Source organism: Ammospiza nelsoni, chromosome 1 (genome assembly GCF_027579445.1).
Source record: "Ammospiza nelsoni isolate bAmmNel1 chromosome 1, bAmmNel1.pri, whole genome shotgun sequence".
Lineage (NCBI taxonomy): Eukaryota > Metazoa > Chordata > Aves > Passeriformes > Passerellidae > Ammospiza > Ammospiza nelsoni.
Genome location: NC_080633.1, coordinates 48287759 through 48309433, shown reverse-complemented (window position 1 = coordinate 48309433; position 21675 = coordinate 48287759). Strand labels below are relative to the sequence as shown.

The following is a 21675-nucleotide window of genomic DNA, read 5'->3' as shown; positions in this document are numbered from 1 at the left end:
AGGCATAAATCTCCCCTCCATAATTCCAGGATAGCAGTTCTGCTGAGCCCCCTCCTTAGTTCTCTGAGAATGGAAAACTCTCTGACATGCAGGGCTACCCCACTGCCTCTCCTTCCTTGCTTCTCCTGCCTTCTGAAGCATTTCTGGGCATTTAGGTTCATGTTGCTCCAGCTGGTGAAGTTAGAAGGCAGAGGGTCCTAAAATCTGAATGCAAGATGAACTTTCCAGGTGTCCCCTACTTCCTGCTGTGTGATGTTCTTTGTGTGTCTTCATGAAAGTATTTAGTCTGATTGAAATCTTGTCTTGGGAATATTGCCTAGTCCATTAGAAAAAAATAATCCTGTGATATATTCTATCTTGCTAGATAACATATTGCAGAGAGGGCTTATTTGTCCTTGATCTAACTGCTGTCTTTGTCATGGATAACATTTATAACAGATCTATTTTCCTGTTATGGAGTTTTTAAGGGACATTTTGGATAGTAACATTTCACTAGTTCCTTCACTGCTCAGGATGAAGCTTTTCTAATACAGATCAACATCATGAACAACATCTACTAACTTCATGTACACTTGAGAAACAGGTCAGGAATATCTTGGAGGAGGGTTTTTTTGGTTTTGCCCTGTTCTTGTCCTTTTTTTTATTTTATTTGTCTACCATAGGTGGGGGTGAGTTCTGTCCTGAATAGCAATGATGCCTTTAAGTATGACTGCCAAAGCTGGGCTGCTGTAATGATGCTCTGTTATCCTGGAAAAGAAATCCACAGGATACTATCCTTAATACTAAGAGGATTAACTGTGTGTAAATGTTGCAATTAAAATTAACTGGCATGCTGACCACTGCATCATGCAGTTAATGTAGGAAAACCTCTTGGTTTAATTGTACTCTTACATGCTGTTTCCTGGTATGTGATTAAGCCAATATTTAGAATGGGTAAACAAAATTATATTTTTTTAAATTGGGTAACTGCTAACCTTTTTCAAATTTTGGTTAGCTTGCTGTGCTAGAGACTTTATGCTTTGAATACTTTCAGAGATAAGGCACAGGCAGTTTTCCTTAAGCTTTTTTCTAAACCAGGAGTTGAAGATGATCTCTCTCTCTTTTGTGATTGAATTTATAGTATAGGGCAGATGTAGACACCTTGCTCTGAGCCAGACATGATGAAAGGTCCATGGGCTTGTGTGTTGTGGGCTCTGATGAGCATTACACCTTTGAGTCTGAAAGCTTTGGTGTTTTAGATTCATCTTCATGATTAAACAGAAAGACTCCAAAGAAAATGTCCAGGGATGCTTTTAATTACTCTGTGTGTTCCTCTGTGTTTCCTCTGTTCCTTCTCTTGTCTCTGGAGATCACCATGCTTGTGCTATGCCCAGTATCTCTTGTTTTCAGTGGACTAAGAGTGTTTGCAAAGGTGCTTATTGAGGCCCAGATGAAGCGAATTGTCACAAACAAACCACAAACTCATTTGTACATCTGAGTTGGTAGTTCATGTTAATTGCAGCAGGAAGCATGAGAAACTAAGCCTAAATTTTTGTTGCCTAAAAAAATAAGCCTCTCTGTGTGCTCTTATTTATGTTTAAGAACAGTCCACTTACAAGCTCCAATGTTTTTATTAATATGTCAGTGAACTTTAACTTCTGGGTGTGATTAGTACAGTTCAAGTTGTTTAAGTCCTATTGATTTCCTGGTTTTCATGTTGTTACATGCTGGGATTTGCTGCCTTCCAAGAAAAACTGATGGAACCTTGTGTATGTGTACATGCAAAAGCTCTGGCCTAATGCAGCTGAAGTCCAGTAGCTTAGTCTAAGCTGCTGATGGAGGTAGAGACAGGCTATCCTAATTGTCTGTCCCAAAGCAATTACTTTTATTCAGCTCCACAAATCCAGGAGATGGTAACAGTTTTAGCAACCACAACTGTTTGTGAAGTGAGTTTGTTTCAGCACTGATTGAGATTAAACCACACAAATGCACTGTGGCCACTTCACACAGATTCCTTAGGCATGATGAAATGTGGCTGGGTCTGGTGCTGTTCCACTACAAGTGGAGAAAATCTGGCACTTTGCTGGTGCTGTGGGAAGTCACCAGTGTTTAGCTGCTCACCCTTCTCTGCCCCTCTTTTTGAGTGTAGCCTGGCTGGCCTCCCTGAGGCTCTTCTGGCAGGAGGAGGCTGCTGAGGGCTGAGAAGAGTCGCTGCATATGCAGGCAAAGATGCTGTAAGAAAGCTTCTCTCTGGTAGCCCCTGTGTTGTCTGGCACTTCATTTATTTCAGTTAGAGTGAAGAAGTCTTTGTGGGTGGAGAGTGATCTTTGAGGTAGCTAGAACCAATCCTACAGATGACTTGGATACCAAGAATGAGACAATGTACTGGAGTTTTATTTTGGGACTACTTGACCTGGTTTCAGGCAAGATTTATCTGGTTTTTAGCATTTTGGATTTGAGATGTATCAGAATGGGAACAAGAAAGATGAAATAAATTTGGGAAAAACTGACAGAGGAGAAATACACCTTCATATTTTTTCTTGGCTTAAACACCAGTCTGCAGAAAGTCTGCAACGTGGTCTTCAGTACAAAATTAGCTCTTCTCTCTCAAACTGTTAGGGATTCCTCCAATTCCTCTGACAGATTAGAGTGTCAGCTCATGAACAACTACTGAACCATGACTGGCATTGTGACTGTGTGTTGTGCTGCACACAGTCGGTGCCTGTCAGCATGTTCATTGCTGTAGGTACTTTATTCTCCTACCCTGTGGTGAATAGGAGTGGTTGTTCAAAGAGGGGAAGCTTTGCACATGGGCTTTGACCACAGGGTTGTAAGGATGTTGTAAGTGTACACCATAGCTTACGCCGCGGCTGTGCGAGCCTAACCAAAAGAAAATGTTAAATGCCCTCTCTCTCTGACAGCTGGGCAAGGAGAAGGACTTATGGCATGTTTGAACTTTACTCTGCTAGCGGTGATGCTTTTTTCACTTTGAGGGAGAATGCAAAGTGGGTAGGTTCCAGTGGTTTAAGTCAGCATGTTCTTGTTATAGAAAATAAAGAGCCAGTGGGATGAATTCTAAATCCTGCAGATGCTTAATGACAGGTTTCAGCAAACTTACGAACTCCTCAAGTATGTACAGTACCAGAGCCAGACACCATGGACAGCATATTTCAAAAAAATATTTAGAAATTGCCAGTGGAAGCTAAACTTTGAAAAACATGAAGTCATTCTTGAAAGAGTTCAAGTTGTTTAAGTGTCATGTGAATTCAACCTATTTGTTGAAACTAATGTTATATGCCTCAATGAGGAAAATAGATGCTAGCTTACCTCTGAAAGAGGGAAGCTTTTGCATGCAGACAGGGAAAAGCACTGTTGCAGGTTTAGCATGACAGTCTGCTCAATGCATGTTTCATCTTTTTATGTGAGTAAGTCTTAAATAAAACCTTTGTTTTTTTCTTTTTCAGAACCGTAATGAAATAAAAAATGGAGCCATCCTTCGATTAACAACATCTCCGGTGAGTCAGCGTTCTTCTCTTCTTTCAAAGTGAAAATTCAGTTCGTAAATACTTGTGAACTGATGTATGTAATTTTAAGCTTTATCAATGTATCCCACAATCCTCCAGGAGCAAAGGTTATGAGTTATGGAGGCAGGAATAATAACTCTGAGTGACATTTGGAGATACTGTTGGCAGAATTGGGTGGCTTTTTGTGTCTCACATCCACTGGGAACAGTTTTTACATACAAGATATCTCTGCTTCCCTGCTGACATTGCAGCCTCCCTCAAGTTGCTCTTTTTCTGCCTCAGAACTTAAAACCAGGAAGCCAGGAGGAAGGTCAGGGATTTGAATAATGGAGAGCTCTGCTGGGTGGCACAGGTCAGAGCTTTCCTGATCTCTGGTTTTGTGTTGAGTGAGTAGCAGCTGTAATGTTGATATTTTACTGGGATTTCTTTGTGGTTGGCTTTTTTCCCCCCTACACCCTCTCTTTGCCAGCTCCTAAAAAGCACAGCAGAGCTGCTGGTTGCCCTGTAATGGCTTGTTTTCCTGCTGAGTTGAGCAGTGCTGCTGCCACATGCTGAAAGCCACTATTAGTCCTGGAAGATGTATGTCTAAGGCAGCAGCAATCCCATTTCCTTGCTGACAAATGCAGTTAGTGTGCTATTAAAATGGTTTACCTCTTCATGATGGTGCTCTAGCCTCTGCTGATTTGAAGCATTCTAATGCTCATACCCTGCCACCCAGTAGCTTCTCAACAGAAAGCACTTATCAACAGCCAACAGGGCAAAGACTAGAGGCTTCCATTAGCCTTCATCATGTTCTTCAATGGTCACTATATTCAGAGCTTTATAGACATTAAAAAAAATTAAATAAACAGCAGTTTAGGACCATAGCTCTGTCAGGATCTGTGTGATTCCAGAGTCTCTTGGCATATATCACCAAAACAGCCTTGTGCATGGGAAAACCATTTCTGGTAGAATACACCCCTTTTGATGGAAATTCCTCAGACACAGACAGCCCCAGCACCAGCTCCTTCTAACCTTTGTAACTTCTTAATAACAAATATCCCCTCCTGTACTTCCCAGACTTGGGATCTCTTGAAATCAAAACAGCATCTGTGGTTCATCAAGAACCAATGTAGTCCAAATGCAGTGTGTCATGTTTTGGTGTAACCACAACATGGAATAACCATATAGGACAACTCATGGAATTCTCCCATCTCAAAATCCACAACCAGTTGCATTGTGAAACCTCACTGAAGAGAGGCTGTGCTGTGGCTGATCTGTGAAGATGGCTGGCTGGCTTTATGATCACTTGTGCAATTGGAAATGGGACCTACAAACACAAAAGACAAATCTTGGACGTACAACACTATCTGCTGCTACCAGTGGTCAGGAAGGTGGGGCTTTGCACCCACCTGTCATTCTAGGACTATCATCTGCTTGTTCTGTTTCTTTGTTGATTTGCCTCCGGGTCAGTTAATCAATTCCGGAGTCCTGAGGATGTTGAGATATTGCCAGTTACCTAACAAATTATGGACTGCTCTGGCACTGGCCTGCAGTTATGAGTGACTCAGCCATCCTGTTTTAAGATAGAAGGCTGGTCTACTCTCTGTTCTCCAGTAGTGATGTTTATGTCTGAACTAGTGCTTATTTTTGTACTTCCTGATGTTTCAAAATTTTGTGTTAACTTTTCCCAGAATCAGAGAGGTCTCTTGAAAGGAGGAACATACTGGTTTTTTTTGGCAGATTAGCAAATATCTGTATTGTTTAAATACGTAAAAATGGAAGTTCTGCATGCTCTCACTCTACAATAGTGTCTTTGCTTTTTAAGGTACTGTCAAAGTGCTCATCATAGCAGTACCTAAAACAGATAAAGGCCTCCAAGCTGTGGTTCTTAAACAGGTGACCCACACAATGGTTGTCGTTTACCCTGAAAAGCTAACAGGCAATCTGTTTCCATATTTCTTCTGAAATTCTGTATGAGAGCAGCAGAAGTTGGAAGATATAATGTGAAGAACAGGCTGCATGATACACTCCTACAAAATGGGAAAGATGCTTTCCTAGCTGTTAGTGCTGGGTGAGAAATGTTTTTCTCATCATATGAAAACATCAAGATTCTGAATTCCCCCCACCCCCTCTGTTTTTTCTATCCTACAATAGGATAAAGCTGAAACTATCTTTCCTCTTGTCCCAAAAAACCAAAATCATACTCAAAACAAAAAAGCAGAAAAAAACTTTATGAAAAAGTAGATGATTTAGGAAAGGAAAGAAAGATTGAGAGAAATTATGAGAAGCCACATATGGATTACGCAGTTTCTGGGATGTGTCCCTGTAGTTTCAGAGAGGTCTGAGCTGCCTACTTCCTGGCTGTTGTGGGGGGGAAAAAAATTGTCCTGAACTTTACAAGCCTTTTGAGGAAACTTTTTTCCTTGAAGAGTTGAGAGGAGTTTTGTTGACCTGTTCTGAAGGCTGCATGAGCTTAAAATGCTTTTCTAGTCCTTAATTTTTATGCAGCTTATAACCATGACAGCCAGTAATCTGGGTGTACCCTTTAGGGTTGCATGGCCCAAGTCATAGAAAATTGGATGAGAAGGATGAGATGCAATCTTTTTGAGTTCTGTTTTCATTAGCCTCAAATTATTTATTGCTCACATACCCACAGTTGGTGCTATTAAAGATTAAAAAGAGAGAGGAAAGAAAGGTAGTTTTATCTAGAAATAGTAAACCAGCATTTTTGAGCAGACTTTTTAAAATGAGGATTTGAAATCTAACTCCATGAATATAAACGTTAAATACTTTCTCTTTTTTAATCTTGGATTTAGATTATTTTGTGTGCCTATACAGGGACCTTTATCTGAAAACCATTGTTAATACTGCAAGGGCAGAACTGCAGTTATGGTGTGCTGCTAAATCCATTATAAATGCTTGCCTTGAGAGATTTACAATGTGGCTATTTTAAATTTCTTTGAGTTAAAAGTTTGCAAACGCCAGTCGTTAGGCCTGGTGGGAATTTGAACTGTTTCTTTGTTTCCATAGGTCTGTTTGCTAAGTTTGTGAGATTCTCTGAAAGACTGTTTTTTTCCTAAACAATGCTATTTTTTTCCTCTATAAACTGCTCACCACACAGACACTGTTTCCTAGGTAACTTGAGTGCAGATTGAATTTCTCACATATTATCTTTGTTCCTATATCATCTTTCTTATTTATTTTAACCTCTCCTATCATCTTTCTTACTAATTCTTTGGGCTATTATGTGTTTTTGCAGTTTTCCCTGACCTGTTTTCCCTCTTTGTCCGTCTGCATTTCTGAAGGGACGCATGAAAAGTTTCTTATGCAACATTTCTTTGTATTTGAACTTACGTGACAATTGAGATGCTGTATTGCTGCTTTCTCTGTTGTGATAACCATATTCCAGTGCAGGGTGGGTAGGTTTATAAATGAGCTGTAATTGCTCCCGAGTGTGAGGCTGATGCAAAAGGACTTTAGTGTCCTGCAATGCAGCAAGCAAAGTCCAACCTTTTAGTGTGTGGAACTGCAGGATTCCTTCAATCAGATCCTGCAAATCCTTTCTGAAATGACTAATCGTTTCAAAAAGATGCTAAATACTGGGAAAATTAACTTGAAGGAACTGGTGTCGTTTATTCAGTTTAATGGTTTTCAAACAGAATTGATTACTTGAGCACTTACTGTTTATTAAAAGCAGCTTCTTGGCCACTTACAAAAAATGCCTTGCTTGTGAGGTATATACCTTAAAACCTGGGTAAAAGGGGGTTTTCTGATGTGGTATTTGTGGGACCTGATAATTTGCTTTTGTCTTTTTCCTTTTTTTATCCCCAGGCCATGGATCAGTTGAGTTCTCAAACCTGTCACTTGTTTGTAGGCAGAGTATCAGCATGTGTACAACGAGCAATCATGTAAATAAAGGTGTTTAATGATAGTCATCATAGTATTTTCTATGAATGCTTCTACAGATATTAAGAATGTGTTCTTTATATGTGATCTAAACAGGCTAGGAAGTATAAAGAGTTTTTTTAACCTAGTTCTGCTTATACATCTGGATCCAAAGTAAAATTTTGAGGATCTGGTTTAGAATTTTTGATCTACAATTGCTTGAAGATGTATTTGAAGTTCTGTAAATGCATAACTTTTTGCAGTTCTAACCTGTAATTGTGATTATGTTTATCATGTAATCGTAAATTAGTTGCTAAATAAACCTTATACCAGAAGCACTGACCATGGGGGTCAATTAGCCACTTTTATATTTTTCTGCTCATAGTAGATTTCAGAAGTGGAGTTGGGGTTTGTCTGTTCATAGAGAAAGGTTTAATCTGATGTTTTCAGGTTTCAAAAGGCACGTTTTGAATAGTATATGTCAGGGAGCTCCCTGACATATATGCAGTTTTAGGTGTAATGGCAACAATAATCCAGGAAAAGGCAGCACTTTTAAGACATCATGGTGTTCCAACACTGAATGATTTAAATTAAACTGCAGAAATGCATGTGTTTGGTAAAACAAAGCTGGATTGGGTAGTTACTGATGGTCTCTATGCTCTTTTTCTAGCAACATATTGACTGATGTAACTTAATTTACAGGATAGATAAAAATGCCCTTATTTTATTTGCTTTTTGCTTTTTTTTAATTTGCTTTTTGTAAAGGATAAAGAAGACAACTGATTACATAATGGAAAGCCAGCAATTTCAATCAATGTTCCAACTTTCTTCCATGGCGCATTCATGTTTGATAGTGGTTGCATTTGGATCTGTGTTCTCCCTCTTGTCCTTCCTTGCTGTATTTTGTATTCTGTACAGAAGCCCTGTGTATGTCTGGTTAATGAGTTGCTTTCAAAGTTTTTGCACAAAGTATTCTGTGGCCAAGAAATGATAGTTTGATCAGTAGAATCCCTTGTTAGGATGATCTTGGGATTCTTAACCTCCAAATGGCTATTTGAGTCTCTAAGAAAGTCACATCCTGGATTTAGGTCATTAGTTCTCTCTTTAAGCTGACAATCTCATCAAGCTGCTCCTTTTAAGCAGTGCTGGTCCCTAAGGGCAACCTTTCTGGATGTCCTTGGAGCAAGTCATTTAAGACTAGACATGTGGCTTATGCCACTTGACAGCCTTTTGAAATGCTGGGACTTCAACAGCACACGTATTACAAACTTCCCATCTTCCTTCCTTCCTTCCTTCCTTCCTTCCTTCCTTCCTTCCTTCCTTCCTTCCTTCCTTCCTTCCTTCCTTCCTTCCTTCCTTCCTTCCTTCCTTCCTTCCTTCCTTCCTTCCTTCCTTCCTTCCTTCCTTCCTTCCTTCCTTCCTTCCTTCCTTCCTTCCTTCCTTCCTTCCTTCCTTCCTTCCTTCCTTCCTTCCTTCCTTCCTTCCTTCCTTCCTTCCTTCCTTCCTTCCTTCCTTCCTTCCTTCCTTCCTTCCTTCCTTCCTTCCTTCCTTCCTTCCTTCCTTCCTTCCTTCCTTCGGAGAGCAGTTAATTTTGCCTTTCATTTCCTTAAGCAGCCATATTTCTGCTAATTCCCTCTAATGATTCTCAGTTGCAAAGGTTTATATATTTATATTTACTCCTACCTGAATGATATTTCAGTAAGAATGCAGACATGGCAGCCAGCTCTGCTATTGCTTTAATGAGCTGTGCTTTCTGTCCATCCACTGATGGCTTGCAAATCATTAAAATAGCTCCCTGGTAGGCACTCCGAGCATATTTCATCCGGGTTTCATTTTTTAATGCAGTCATAAATGAGCTGTATATTGCATGAGCATGTATGAGTGCTATGGCAACAAGAATTAGAAGGCTTGTGAGAACTGCATGGTGTTAACCAAGGCAATATTTTCACACAGGCATTTGGGATGACAACAGACAATATGACTTTTGTCCATGTTGCCAGTGAGACACGTGCCAGCACTCTTGCTGAGCCAAATATATGTTTACCCCCTCAATCAAGATCTCCTCTGCCATTTGTCTGTTCTCATCTGAGAGTAGAAGGAGCAAGGTTTATGGGATGCATTGTCTTGCAAAACTTGTTTAATGTAAGAAGACTGCAACTGTGTGTAAACTTTGCTGATGGAACCTTGGCATAGTCAGATAAAGCCTATGATGTTAGTAAGCACTCTTTTATGTGCTTAAAGTGTGTCTGAACCACTTCTGTAGCATGGATTTTTGTGCTCTGTGGAGGGTTCCAAGCTGTCTCTTATCTAAGATTATATTTTTGTTTTAGTCTGGTGAATTTCAAAGCTCTCGCTGACTGCAGAGGAAAGAGAATTAATATCTCAGTTGATAGGCTGGTCCTGCTCATGCTGGTGTTGTGCAGTGTTGGTGAGCTGCTCATGCACATCTGTGTCCTGGTGTTCTCGGGTTTGGTGAGAGGCAGGGTTGGCTCTTTCCATGCTTGGTGTGGATACAGGTGCAATGGAAGTCTGACTGGCTGACAGCAGCACTTCACCAGCCCTAGGTGTTCCTGCTGGGAGCAGGTCTCTCTCCTCAAGAGAAATGCTGAACTTCCCCATAAATAATCTGTTGTGAATAAGTATGAAGACTAAGCGTTGTTTACACAGCGCAGTGTGTTGTGAAGGGGTTTGGAGGAGGATGTTCTCCTGGCTCTGCTCACATGTTTTTCTTGCTTGCTATTGTGATACACCGGCAATTACAGTCTCCATCTGTTTGGCCACAGCTCTGCTGCCCAAGGTTTGCCCACTCAGACTTCTTGATAGAGCAGCTCAGGGGAGCTGTTCCGTCACTGTGAACCAGTTCTTTTGTTCACCTTTCCTATTTGTTCCATTTTCACTGAATCCAGGAGCTTTTAGAGGACTGGGTTCCTGTGGAAAGCTGGAAGAACTTCCAGTTCAGTAGAACTTCCTTCAGTGGGCAGATAGTGGCAGTGGTAACTTTCAAGAAGTATGGCAGATTAGAAAAAGCCACATGCACAGATTTAATAGGTTTAAGGTTAAATCTGAGCAATCATTTCCAAAGTTTGGGGAATGCAGCTGCCATGGCAGTATTGAAGTTTTTCCAGAGTGTTTCTGTCCTGAGGTGGGCAAGAATTCAGGCGCTGCACGTATTCAGAGAAACAGTAATGATTTGAAGATACTTTGCATCTCTGAGTCCTCCTTATAGTGGGGAGTTTAGTGTTAGGAATAGCTCCATGAAGGATATACTTTGAGAAGATAGGAGTTGGCTGTTGAACTTCTGGTTCAGGTAATAATAGTGGTGAATTTTTGTAGCTGATTATAGAAGATTACTTTAGCAAAGCTTTTTTTCACCTCCTCTGATGAAAGGAAGGGGCTGGGGGAAGTATTTGGTAGTTATCCTGGAAGTTGAAAGTAAGTGGTATCTATTTTTACCTCTTCCATGGGCTTCAGCAAATTATTTACCTTCTCACCTGATTATGCTTGAGAGAATAGTCTTTTAGTTTCCATTTGGACAGCCATTGCCATTACAGAGAGGCTGTGTAAACCATTGTTTCCCCATTACAGGCATTGATCGAGTAGGTAACCTTCCATGGCAGAAAGATCTTTTGGATGACAGGGTTCTGCCTTTTTATAGGTAATGGAACTGCTATGGCTGCATCACCCTATACTTAAAGCATAAAAAAGTGCAGGACTAAAGACATTCCATTTCTTTTCAATGCTATGTTAACCACAGTCACACTAACTAGAAGTCATTTCTCCCACATACACGCTCCTTACTGCATTTTTTTCTGGTCAAATGCTGACTAGAGACTATGCATTTACCACCACAATTGTAAAAACAAGAACTAACCAGTGTTGCTGATATTGGAGGAGATTGGGACATTTAATTTATTCATATTTTTGTAGCAATCAAAGTTATGTAGCTAGGCAGCTGAATCTGTAACAACACTATGCTGGTTATTTTTCTGGGCTTTTTGTCTAAATGGCCACTTGCACTAAAAATGACTGCTTTCGCAGAATCTTCAGAGATGACCATCTCTGAAGAGTACATTCAATACTTGAACAGAAAAGGAATTGTCTGTCAGCAGAGCCCTTTCTTCTCTATTTCTTCTCCAGCTGAGAAAGAATAAACATAATCTCAGAGAAAATAACTCTTAACAGAATTTATGTTTAATTTGTTTCCTTAATGACACATAGCCTCTCATTCACCTTTCCTTGGGTGCAGGTAAGAAATGAATCCTAGGAAACAGAATTTTGCAGATATCTCTATATGTAGGGAGGAGGATTATTTTTCTAAGAAAAGTATGATCTAGCTAGCTATTAACTGAAGCTTTTGGGTATTCTGTTCAGGTAAGTGAAAGCATCAAATTGAAAACGTGAGATGTATTTTAAAGTATTTGTATGGCTAAAGAGAGAGGAAATTTAATATACATTATTTAAATATTTCTTTACCTTTTTATCATCAGTGTCCATTTTGAATTTCACTAAGTTATCCTCTATTTGAAACATTAATGGCCAAAATAGCACAACACGAGGATATTGAACATGCAAAAAGATGTATGACAGATAATATCATAGTGTTATGGGGGAAGTAATTATTCTGCACTCCTTGTTAAAAGGGTATATGAGTTTTTGAAGTGACTGAGAACATAAGAGGGGGAGGAAGGAGCAGAAGGTCTGGAGTTGGTCTCTCTTGATGTAACATGGTTAGGACAGTATGTGGTTTTTGCTGCCAAAGGTGATGAGAAGTGTGTAACCTGAGTAAGCATTGACAGGAAAAGAAGTGCCACTATTATTTTACTGAGATTGTCTGATGCAGTTTGTTTTATTTTCATTTCTTCTTTATTGATGTGACACATAAGTTCTTCAAGCCAAAGGCTGTTATTTGTAATGCTCACATTTTGCCTGAGACAATGGGACATCTACCCATTGCTCAGCTAATGATTCTGCAAAATCCAAACAATTATAGGTAATAATGGAGTAATACACAAGTAATACACTTTTACAAAAGTAATTTTTATTTGAGCTACTTAATCTTTTCTGAGCATGGAATTTAAATATCATTAATATTAAACATGGCCATTGTTCCTGCTTACACTGACATTTTACTCATGATTTTCGTTGTAACAAAACCTGTTTTGTTGATTTTGTTTTGTGTGTTTTGTTTCTCTCATAGGCTCAAAATGCACAGCAGCTCCATGAGAGGATCCAGTCTTCTAGTATGGATGCAAAGTTAGAAGCACTGAAAGACTTAGCCAACTACTCACGGGATGTTACGTTTGCCCAAGAATTTATAAACCTGGATGGCATTTCCCTCCTAACGCAAATGGTTGAAAGTGGCACAGAGTGAGTATTCTGCTTAAACTCTGGCATTCCTTCCATGTGGGGTGGTTTCATGCTCTCTGAGTTGATCAATTAAATATCTCGAGAGGTCTAGACTTCTGGGATAGTATATTAATTATCAATGAGATACTGTTTTTTTTAATTTCTCCCAACAATGGGCTGGTCAGGACTGGGGATGTGCAAAGTAGGAAGTCACAAGTGTGGCCTATGCCATAAAGTTTGGGGAGATTGGGGTCCTAGTTTCTTCTTTATTCAGTTACCATTGAAAGTACATTTTAAGGCTGGAATTTCAATAAGCCATTGAAAGTAGATTTAAAGGCTGATATTAAAGTGATATCACTTAAAAACTGTGTTTTAAATTTCATGTTACTGAGAACATGTGTAGTAAAACCCAAATTAAAAAAATTCTTTATTTCAATTTTTTATTGTTTTGATTTTGAATGGGATTTTTCTAATACCAGTTGGGTTTTTTGATGTAAAAATGAAAGCTGACCTCTAAAAATACACTCATTCTTTACCAGAATGCCTTACCAAATTTTATCATTGGTGAAATTCAGCACCAAAGTCCTGAGTAAGTGTCTGTTGGCTTAATGTGGAGTGTGCAACAGAAAAGTATCAATTGGATTGTTGCACTATTAAATGATTAAACAGTAAGAATTTGATTTCAAGTAAGAGGTTTGCACTCAGTGTCAAGCTCTACTATGCAGGAAGAAGTCAACAATACCCACACCATCTCCTGAGAGAAAGAAAACTGAAATTGGTTCAAATCCCCTCACAAATGTGCTTGTGTTCCCTTGGCTTCAAGGAGGTAAATAGTATTAGGAAGTAAAGCAAAAGTAGTAAGTGGTCTTTGAATTGGAACACAAATGGTCACTGAGGGTCTTGTACAAGATATACTACAGAAAAATTAACTACTTTATAGAATCCAGTAGTCCATAGATTGGGCAGCGTAAAAACAATCTCTCCTGGATTTCTGCCCATTGTGTGGTTAATGGCTTATGGAACTCTGAATCCTTATTGTCTAACTACAGCTACATAATAGATTTCCAAAAGCTCATGGTTTAATCTTCAGCATTTTGTGGTTATAGTCTTTATTTTTTACAGTGATTTGATCTGTGGCACATATCACATGTTATGCCACTTTAAAATTAAATGCTTCTAGTTACCAAATTTTTCAGCTTGTATTTTATTCATGTGGTACTTGTTGTTTATGGACCAAATTAAGTTTAAAAGCAAAGACAAGTTTAAGTCAATATAAACCCATGTATGCAGTTGCTGTATTAATGAAAGGTATTCTAAATGGACAGGCTCACATATGCCTCTGAAGATCAGAACATAGGAAAATTAACAGTCATTACCCTTGTGGTTTATTTTGTGGTGATGTTATTTAGGTCTAATTGTTTAACTTACTCCACTGCAAAAGGTATTTAAATGAAAGCATTTTATTTTCTGTTGAAACAGACAGGGAACATTAATATTTTTTATAATCTTTCCTTTTAGCTGCACTAAGACTAAAGCAAGAGTGCCCTCCTCACCCTTCAGATGCGTTTATACTGCTGTTTTGTAACTGTGGGATGACCCAAACTGTAGCAGACTGGTCTGGATTAAAAATAACTATTTGGGAGGGAAACTACTAAAGGCAACACTGCTGTTGAAAGAACTGTCTAGCAAATTATACCCTGTAATAAGTCCTTACCGACGGCATAAGTTTTCAAACCACACAGCAGGCTTGTAAACTGGACATATGAGCAGAGTTTACTGCCTTTTTCTATTATTTTATTTTATTTTTGTGTCTGCATTTTGAGGGATTTAATGTTTTTTTCTTTTTAGCTGATGTAATGTGTCATCAAACATGCATTGATCGATCTACCTGTCTAATGTATTTATCAGTATTTCTGTCTGTGGGGAGAAATACTCTTGAGTTTGGGCATTGCACAAAGACTCAGCCTGTAAGAGTTTCCAGCAGCTTCACGTGTTGATGAGCTCTTAGTACTCCCTGCAGTCTTTCATGTTAGCAGCCTAGACATTCTTCAGCTCCTGAGGGTGTGAGCAGGTCAGGTTTTTCCAAGTCTGGTTTTGCAAAGGGAGTGGTAAAGCAGGGACATCTGTGCTATGCTGTACATTCCCTTCTGCTTTTATACTGTACATCACTGGCTGATGAGTGCATATTTAACAGAACTGGGGATTTGATGAAAGGAGCAAACATACAGAGGCACAGCAGCCTAAGCCTGCCATGGTGCTTCTGCTTTCCTTTCTCATCTCGCTTCAAGCTACTGAATCTGCTCTCTCACATCAGGGTCTGCCACTCGCTGCTGTGTCAGCACACTAAGCAAACAGACAAACTACTTCCTCAAAGGAGAGAAAAGAAACCTTTTTTTTTTCATTCAGCGCCCTAGGCTGTCAAAGAAAGGCAGCTGGAATCAGTCAGTTGTCCTCTTATGGTCTGTTCTTGTTTTACACTACTGTTAGTAAGAGGTCTCACACAAGATGCTCACTGAACAGATACATCAAATTGAAGGCCTCCTTGCCATTGCTCCCAACCTGGGCTCAGCACCCTCAGCAACATTGCCTCGTGGGCTGTTCAGCTGACAAGGTCACTAAAATGCTTCAGAACATAAACCTTTTCTCTGTGTCCGTAGGTGAACCTACACTGCTCTCTCAGTGTCCATAGGTGAATCTACACAGATGATTACACTGGCATTATGAAGGGCAAGGGGCAGGTATTAGAGGAGGAATGAGGAGCCAGAAATTTCGGTGTGGGGCAGAAACTTTTCATAGCCCAGTTTTAGAAGACAACATATTTTATAAAGATGCCTCTAAGGTATATCTTCACTATGGAGTTATCTTAGCCACTTTGGTGCAACTCCTGTAGAGCCAGGGGGCTATGAGTTTGTTTGAATGGGGCTATGAGTCACCCATACAGCTGAGACAAATCTAATGTTTTGATGCTGCTAAAAGATGGTCCAGCTCTCTTCCTTCTTCTCCCATTTCTTGAGTGTTAACCCCTGTTCTTCAGTCCAGTCCTGCTTTTTCCCAGGGGCTGGTTCCAAGATTTGGTTCCAGTGTCTGTGTGCCTCACAAAGCCAATCCAGCCTGTTAACTTCTTGCAAAGTACATGATTCTGTTAGAAAATTAACTCTCTAAAATTAGTTTTCGGCTCAGTTAGGGACTTGAAGAAACAAGAGAGGAACTGGTCCTGAGTGGATGCAGAAAAGGCCCTTTTTTGTGGCAAGAGACCCTAGGTGTGTCACTAAGCCACGACCTGAGAGCAGATGCGCAGTGAAACTGTGAGGATGGTGGCTGTCTCTGCTCTCGTATTTCACCCTGGGGACTGGCACTGAGACTCTGGGAGAGCAGGAATGGGACATACCCTATGGGATGGTGGCTGCTGGTGTTGTGGAGGGATCCCCTCTGTGAGCTGTGCCAGCTGCCCTGGGCTGATGCAGCCGGGAACAGCCCTACATCTGTAAGGCCAGGCTGAGTGGCGCCTCCGTTCATGGTGTGCTGCAGCTGGGCTAGAAATCGATGAATTTTGTTAATTCAAGCTTTATTCTCTATTTTCCCCGAGGGGCCAGGCAGTGCTCATTAGAAGTGTCATCGTGCTCCGTGCAAAGTTGCTCTGAGGTTTTCTTTGCACACGGATTTCATGTTAGAGGCAGCTCTTCAGTTATAACTTGAGTGTGTAATTAAGTTTTACTGGGTAGCCTCTGGAAAACAAGACTCTGTCTTTTTATATAATTTTCACCGAGGAAGAGGCCTATATTTTATTTATAGTTGGCTTTGTTCATTGTGCTACTTAGTCATTATTTCAGTGAAGCTGATGAGTATTAAAGTACAGTGATCAGATTAAGAGAAAGTAAATCCCTGGATTTCTAGTTACTTCTGTTTCATTTCGCAGGTGATGAAAAAAAGTGGTAGTATAAAAAGCCAACAAGAAATCACAGAGTTTCCTAGTTAGTTTTCCATATGTTATATTCCTGAATATTGAAGAAAATTAGAGTGTGTTTAGAGAATAGAGTGTGGGCATGGTGTGTGCAAGCACAAAGCTGTAGGGGTTGGCGGTAGTGTGCATGGGCCCTAGTGAATCTGAGAGTGCATCTTGTCAATATGAATATATTTATATCAGCAGAGATGCAATGTCTCAGAAACTGTCCACATGTATCTTGATCTTGTTGATTGAGATGGCTTATCTTGTTTTTCCTTCAGGCTCGTTCTTGCTTCCACAGCACTGCTATGAGTCTTATTAACTGAAAAAGGGAAAAAACAGTAGTTTTATGTTTGTTTTTATGGTTTGGGTGACCTATAAATTATAGAAAAGACTTCAAGACAAGTAATGAAACACAAGAAATGCTGATTCTATTCTATAATTATCCATTATGTCCAATCATTTCTCAGACTGTGCGTTTGTATCACCAAAGAGTGGGGTGGATGTGTGCAGGCAGCTATTTTTCTTTTCTGAGACTTTTCAGAAAATGATTTCCACAGCACTTCTCATGCTAAACTTTTTGTTCAGAAGCCAGTCCATGCCTAGTTAAGAGGAGCTGACTGTGCAGTCCATCTGCTTGGGTGTGCAGACAGTCTAAAGGGGAAGTGCATGGGTGTGCTGCTTCCACTCCCCCTCAGAATGCAATGCCCTGAAATGGGGCAGAAAATGAGCAATGCTGCTGAGTCCCAGGTATCCTATTGACTGATAAAAAATACGTTCAGGAACCAAGGTGGAAGAAGGAGTCATGTCTTCTTACTACCCCAGCTGTGATAACATAGTTCTCTCATTCAGAGCTGTATTCTGTAGTCGAGCCTAGAACTTGTATTTCAGAAAATCATGTCTGTACAGACAGCCCTTCTGACGTAGCAGCAGACTGTTGAAGTCCTGGGGTTTTTTACTTGATGTATCTGAATAGTTGTGTGACTGGAACAAACTCTCAGCCTTCCTTAGAAGGAAAAAAAATCCTCATAATGCCTTATAAAGCAAGAAAAAGAAAATGTAATTCACACGCTGTAAATATTGAAAGACCAAAGATTTTATAGAAGGAATCTATATTTATTTTTGTTATTGCTAGTAGTAATAATAAGATTGATCTCATGGGAGGGAAAGGATGAAGTTCTATGCAGAATTTTCAGCATTTTTTAAATTGGCATCATCCTGATCTCTAAGACTTGCCATTTGGCTGAAATAACACACAGTTTCTGCCAAAAAAACCCAACAAAACAACACACTATGCTAAGCCTAGCTGTCTTGACAGTAACCAGAACAGAATTGTTTATGCTGCTGTTGAGAAGATTGTTCTCCAGACCTCTGCTTCATTGCTGAGCAGCTTTGTTGTCATACAGCCATGGCACAGGAACATGCTAGTTGATGCTGCTAAGACAAGGTAGCAGATAGCCTGGTTAGCAGATAGTTTTAATTATAAGAGAGTTGTAATTGCTTAATATGCAGATAGGAGAAAAAAGCACCTTGATTTAATTTTAGTTGTTAAATTCTGCCATCTTCCTATTGGAAACAATAAATGCAGCTAGATCAAGTTCACGTAAGCTTCTAAATAAATGTATATTTGTATGGGTTTTGTGTCTTGACTAAGAGAAGCCTTCTGTTGAGCACATGCAGTCGCAGGGTTGGCTGCTGTACAGCTGGAAGTCTCTGAGAGATCAATTGTGCATGCTTTAAGGACAAATTGCATTGTTCAGTGAAATTCTAGCTCTTGGCTTGTCTTACAGAGATAATACTGTATACCAGCCCAGTGGAAAACTGAAGACAGATTGGTTTGGAGTTATTCCGACTTTAGCACACTTTTTGGGACAGTTGCTCAAATACCTGCTGGTGTTTTTTTCCATCCCAGTCTGATGAGAATTTCAGCAGTGCTGTCAAAACATTTAAGCTGCCCTTGCTCACAGTAACTTGTTCCTGTCCTGCTTCATCTTGAGAGTTACACCACTACTGTTTCTAGCAAGCTGGACTGGAAAACTGGTGTAGGTTATGAAAAGTGACAGTAGAAGCTACTTTTAATATAATACTCCTTAACCCAGTTTAGTTCCCTGATTGAGCTCACAGCATTGCCCCAGAAAACAGTTGTGAAAGCCCAACTTGCTAGATAAATGGAAAATGAATTTTCAGAAAATATGAACAATAATAAGCCAGTAGGTTTTTGCCGCTATATAAAGTAGTCCTTTTCCACCCTTCTTGGCTGTGGAGTACCTGCTCCCTCTCTTGTTCAGCTCCAATGCTTATTTGACTCCTCAGTGATGCAATTCAATTTGCTAAATGTCGAAAACTCAGTCAGCCAATGGAGGGAGGAAATTAATTTGTATTTTTGACAGCACAGGGTTTTAAACAGGCTCAACTATTCCTGTGAAGCTTCACCTGGAAGCATAGATTACTTAATCTGACGTTGCTGCCAAAATCAATTCTTATCCAACAGGGGTTTTACGTAATCTTAATTTCTTAGTGCTTCTGTAATGTCGGGAGAGGGTGACTATTGTCTATGAGGCAGAAATCCAAAAGAGTGTATAAAATCAGGTAATCCTAATAGACCACTGTGGAGATGGTATTGGCAGGAGAATGAGAAAGGGCTGCAGCTCTATCTTTCAGTGCAGTTTCCATAAAGAAAGAAGGTGGAGTAGGATTTTTTTCTGGAGTGGCTTTTTTTGTTGGTTTACTTTTCTCCTGCTTTTTCTATTTTGGGTTTGTTTCCCCATCAGTCTTCAGGCTTGGATTTCACCTTCCCTCTCAGCATACACAAGTACAATTTTTCTTACATCTTTTACATATGCAAAGCACACACTGTGGGCTTTAGATAAAATCACAGAATCGTCTCACTTGGAAGAGACCCAGAAGGATCATTGAGTCCAACTCTGGAGTGAATGGCCCTACAGGGACTGAGCCCACAGCCTCTCTGTTTGTTACTAACATTGTGCTTTAACCAACTGAGCCAGTCTCAAGGTCATCTGAAGGTGGAACTGTCAAAGATCACATTTTGGAGGGAAGAGAGGGAGAGTTGCTGGTTCTCCAGGCTTGATTTTTTTTTTCCTTTGCCTGTATTTGGGAATATTAGAATTTAAACAACCTCTTTTAAATGGTGATATCAACACCCTGTTGACAGGAAGAGGGATGAGGAGAGGAGACAGTTTTACTGGGTCTTGTTTGGTAACCTCTTTTGTAAAATATTAAGAAGAGTAACTCCAGCAGTAGATTTATATTTCCAAATATTCTCCAGAGTATGAAGGTGGACAAAACTATTTTTTTTATTTTTTATTGACTCCAGACAAAACTGTAGTATTTGAAAAACCAAGAAAAATAAGGGGAAAAGCTTAAAATCTCAATTTCTGCAACTTTCCAGGATGCTTTTGTCTGTTGGACTGTGTGGGACGTTGTGGCTGTGATGAGTCTGAAGGCAGCTGTGTAACTTAATAGTAATAATAATTTTGTAGAGTATTCCAGGTCAAAGTGTTCCCAGATGTCATATGGTTGTGGTAGCCACACCTGTTACAAAAAGAAGCCATAAATTTGTACTCTTGGATTTTTCTTTACACTGCTTATTATCTAGAATGTGCATTATCCTTATGTTTGCCTGAAGAGCAATAGCCAAATGGTGCTTTAATGTGGTTGGCAGGTCATTGATCCATCATCCCATCAGTGTTTCTGTAGAGGAGGAAGTTTTTGTGAACATCTTCCACCCTTGGTAGCAGTGGCCCTCTCTGGGGCCATACTGCATTAAAAACTTTTATCCTCAGTGTTACTCTTACACAATTCTGCTCATGTTCAAACAGTGCAGGCTCTGAAACTATTGCTGTGCTGAAGTGGTGTGACTGCTTTAGGTCTTGGTATCATTAACTACAGTGGCTCTACACTGGCTTCCATAATGGGACATTTTAGTTTTTTCCCCCAGTTCAAACAAGCCCTTCCTGTGCACTGTGTGTTGCTCCAGCTGGGGTTTAGATTTGGGGTATCTTTAGTCTTTGTACAGCAGTTTTGGCACATGAACAGATAGGTGTTGATCTAGTCAGGTCCCTGCTAAGCTGGTCTCTGCTGGAAGCTGTTCAAGATGTAACCTGCAGTATTTGAGAAGGCAGTAAGTCTGTGTGCTTGAGAAAGTCCTGAGAGAACTCACTGCTGCTCCTTGGGATTCATTTGGAAGTGCATCACAAAGTTCCTTTGAGGCCAGTCAGGAAATATATTACAGTAGAGAAATGTCTGACCTGGTAACTTGTCTTTCATGTTATTTTGCATTAGGTTGACATCTATTTTGAATTTCCTGCCTGCGTAAAAATTGCTGGGTTTGTCTTTCACCACTATAGAATCCCATCCTTTCACAATTGCTATTTAATTTGCCCTTATAACATTTGCTTTTTGGCTGTGGTTTTGTTTCCATCTGTGCAAGTGCAATTGAGGGATGCTTTCTTTAGGAAACAAAAAAGAAAAAACAAAGTAAAAAAAGATAAATATAAGTATTGAGCTAATTACAGTGTCTAGATCCGTAAGGCTTTCAGCTGTTTTGACCCTGCCTTGGTAACTCACCAAGAAGGGCTCTGCAGAGCTGTTTGGTTGCTACCACAGAGTCAGCCCTCTGGAGAAAAAAAAGTTAAGTATATATAGAAAGAGGAAAGCTGATGGAGGTGGCTGACTGTACTTAGTTTCTTTCCAGGCTGACTTGCTGGGAGAATCAGCTTGGCTTCTCCTTGGTGACTTTTGCATGGTCTGTGGGTAAATATGAGAGGAACTTCTGCTCATACCAGTTCCTTCTCTGTTATGTTTTGGTTTGATGATAGATGAAAACAGCATGTGTTGCTTTAGAGAACAGCCTCCATCCACATCTTCAGTGGTAAAAGTCAATCTATAATCATGTGTTGCTGCAACATTTGATGTCCTAGATGGATTGCTGCTCTAGTCACATCAAAGCAAGAAAAATCAGTGGAAATTGTTTGGTTTAATACAATGGCTATCTTT

The 21675-nt window shown here is 39.9% G+C and overlaps 1 protein-coding gene across 2 annotated transcripts in view; it reads left to right on the top strand.

Annotated features, from left to right (window-relative positions):
* Nucleotides 1-21675, top strand: part of ELMO1 (engulfment and cell motility 1) — a 303943-nt gene that overhangs the window by 74463 nt on the left and 207805 nt on the right. For both annotated transcript variants that reach the window (XM_059473758.1, XM_059473750.1), the window contains exons 6-7: nucleotides 3444-3494; nucleotides 12568-12737. In XM_059473758.1, the coding sequence (XP_059329741.1) occupies nucleotides 3444-3494; nucleotides 12568-12737 (221 nt within the window). The remainder of the gene's footprint in view (nucleotides 1-3443; nucleotides 3495-12567; nucleotides 12738-21675) is intronic.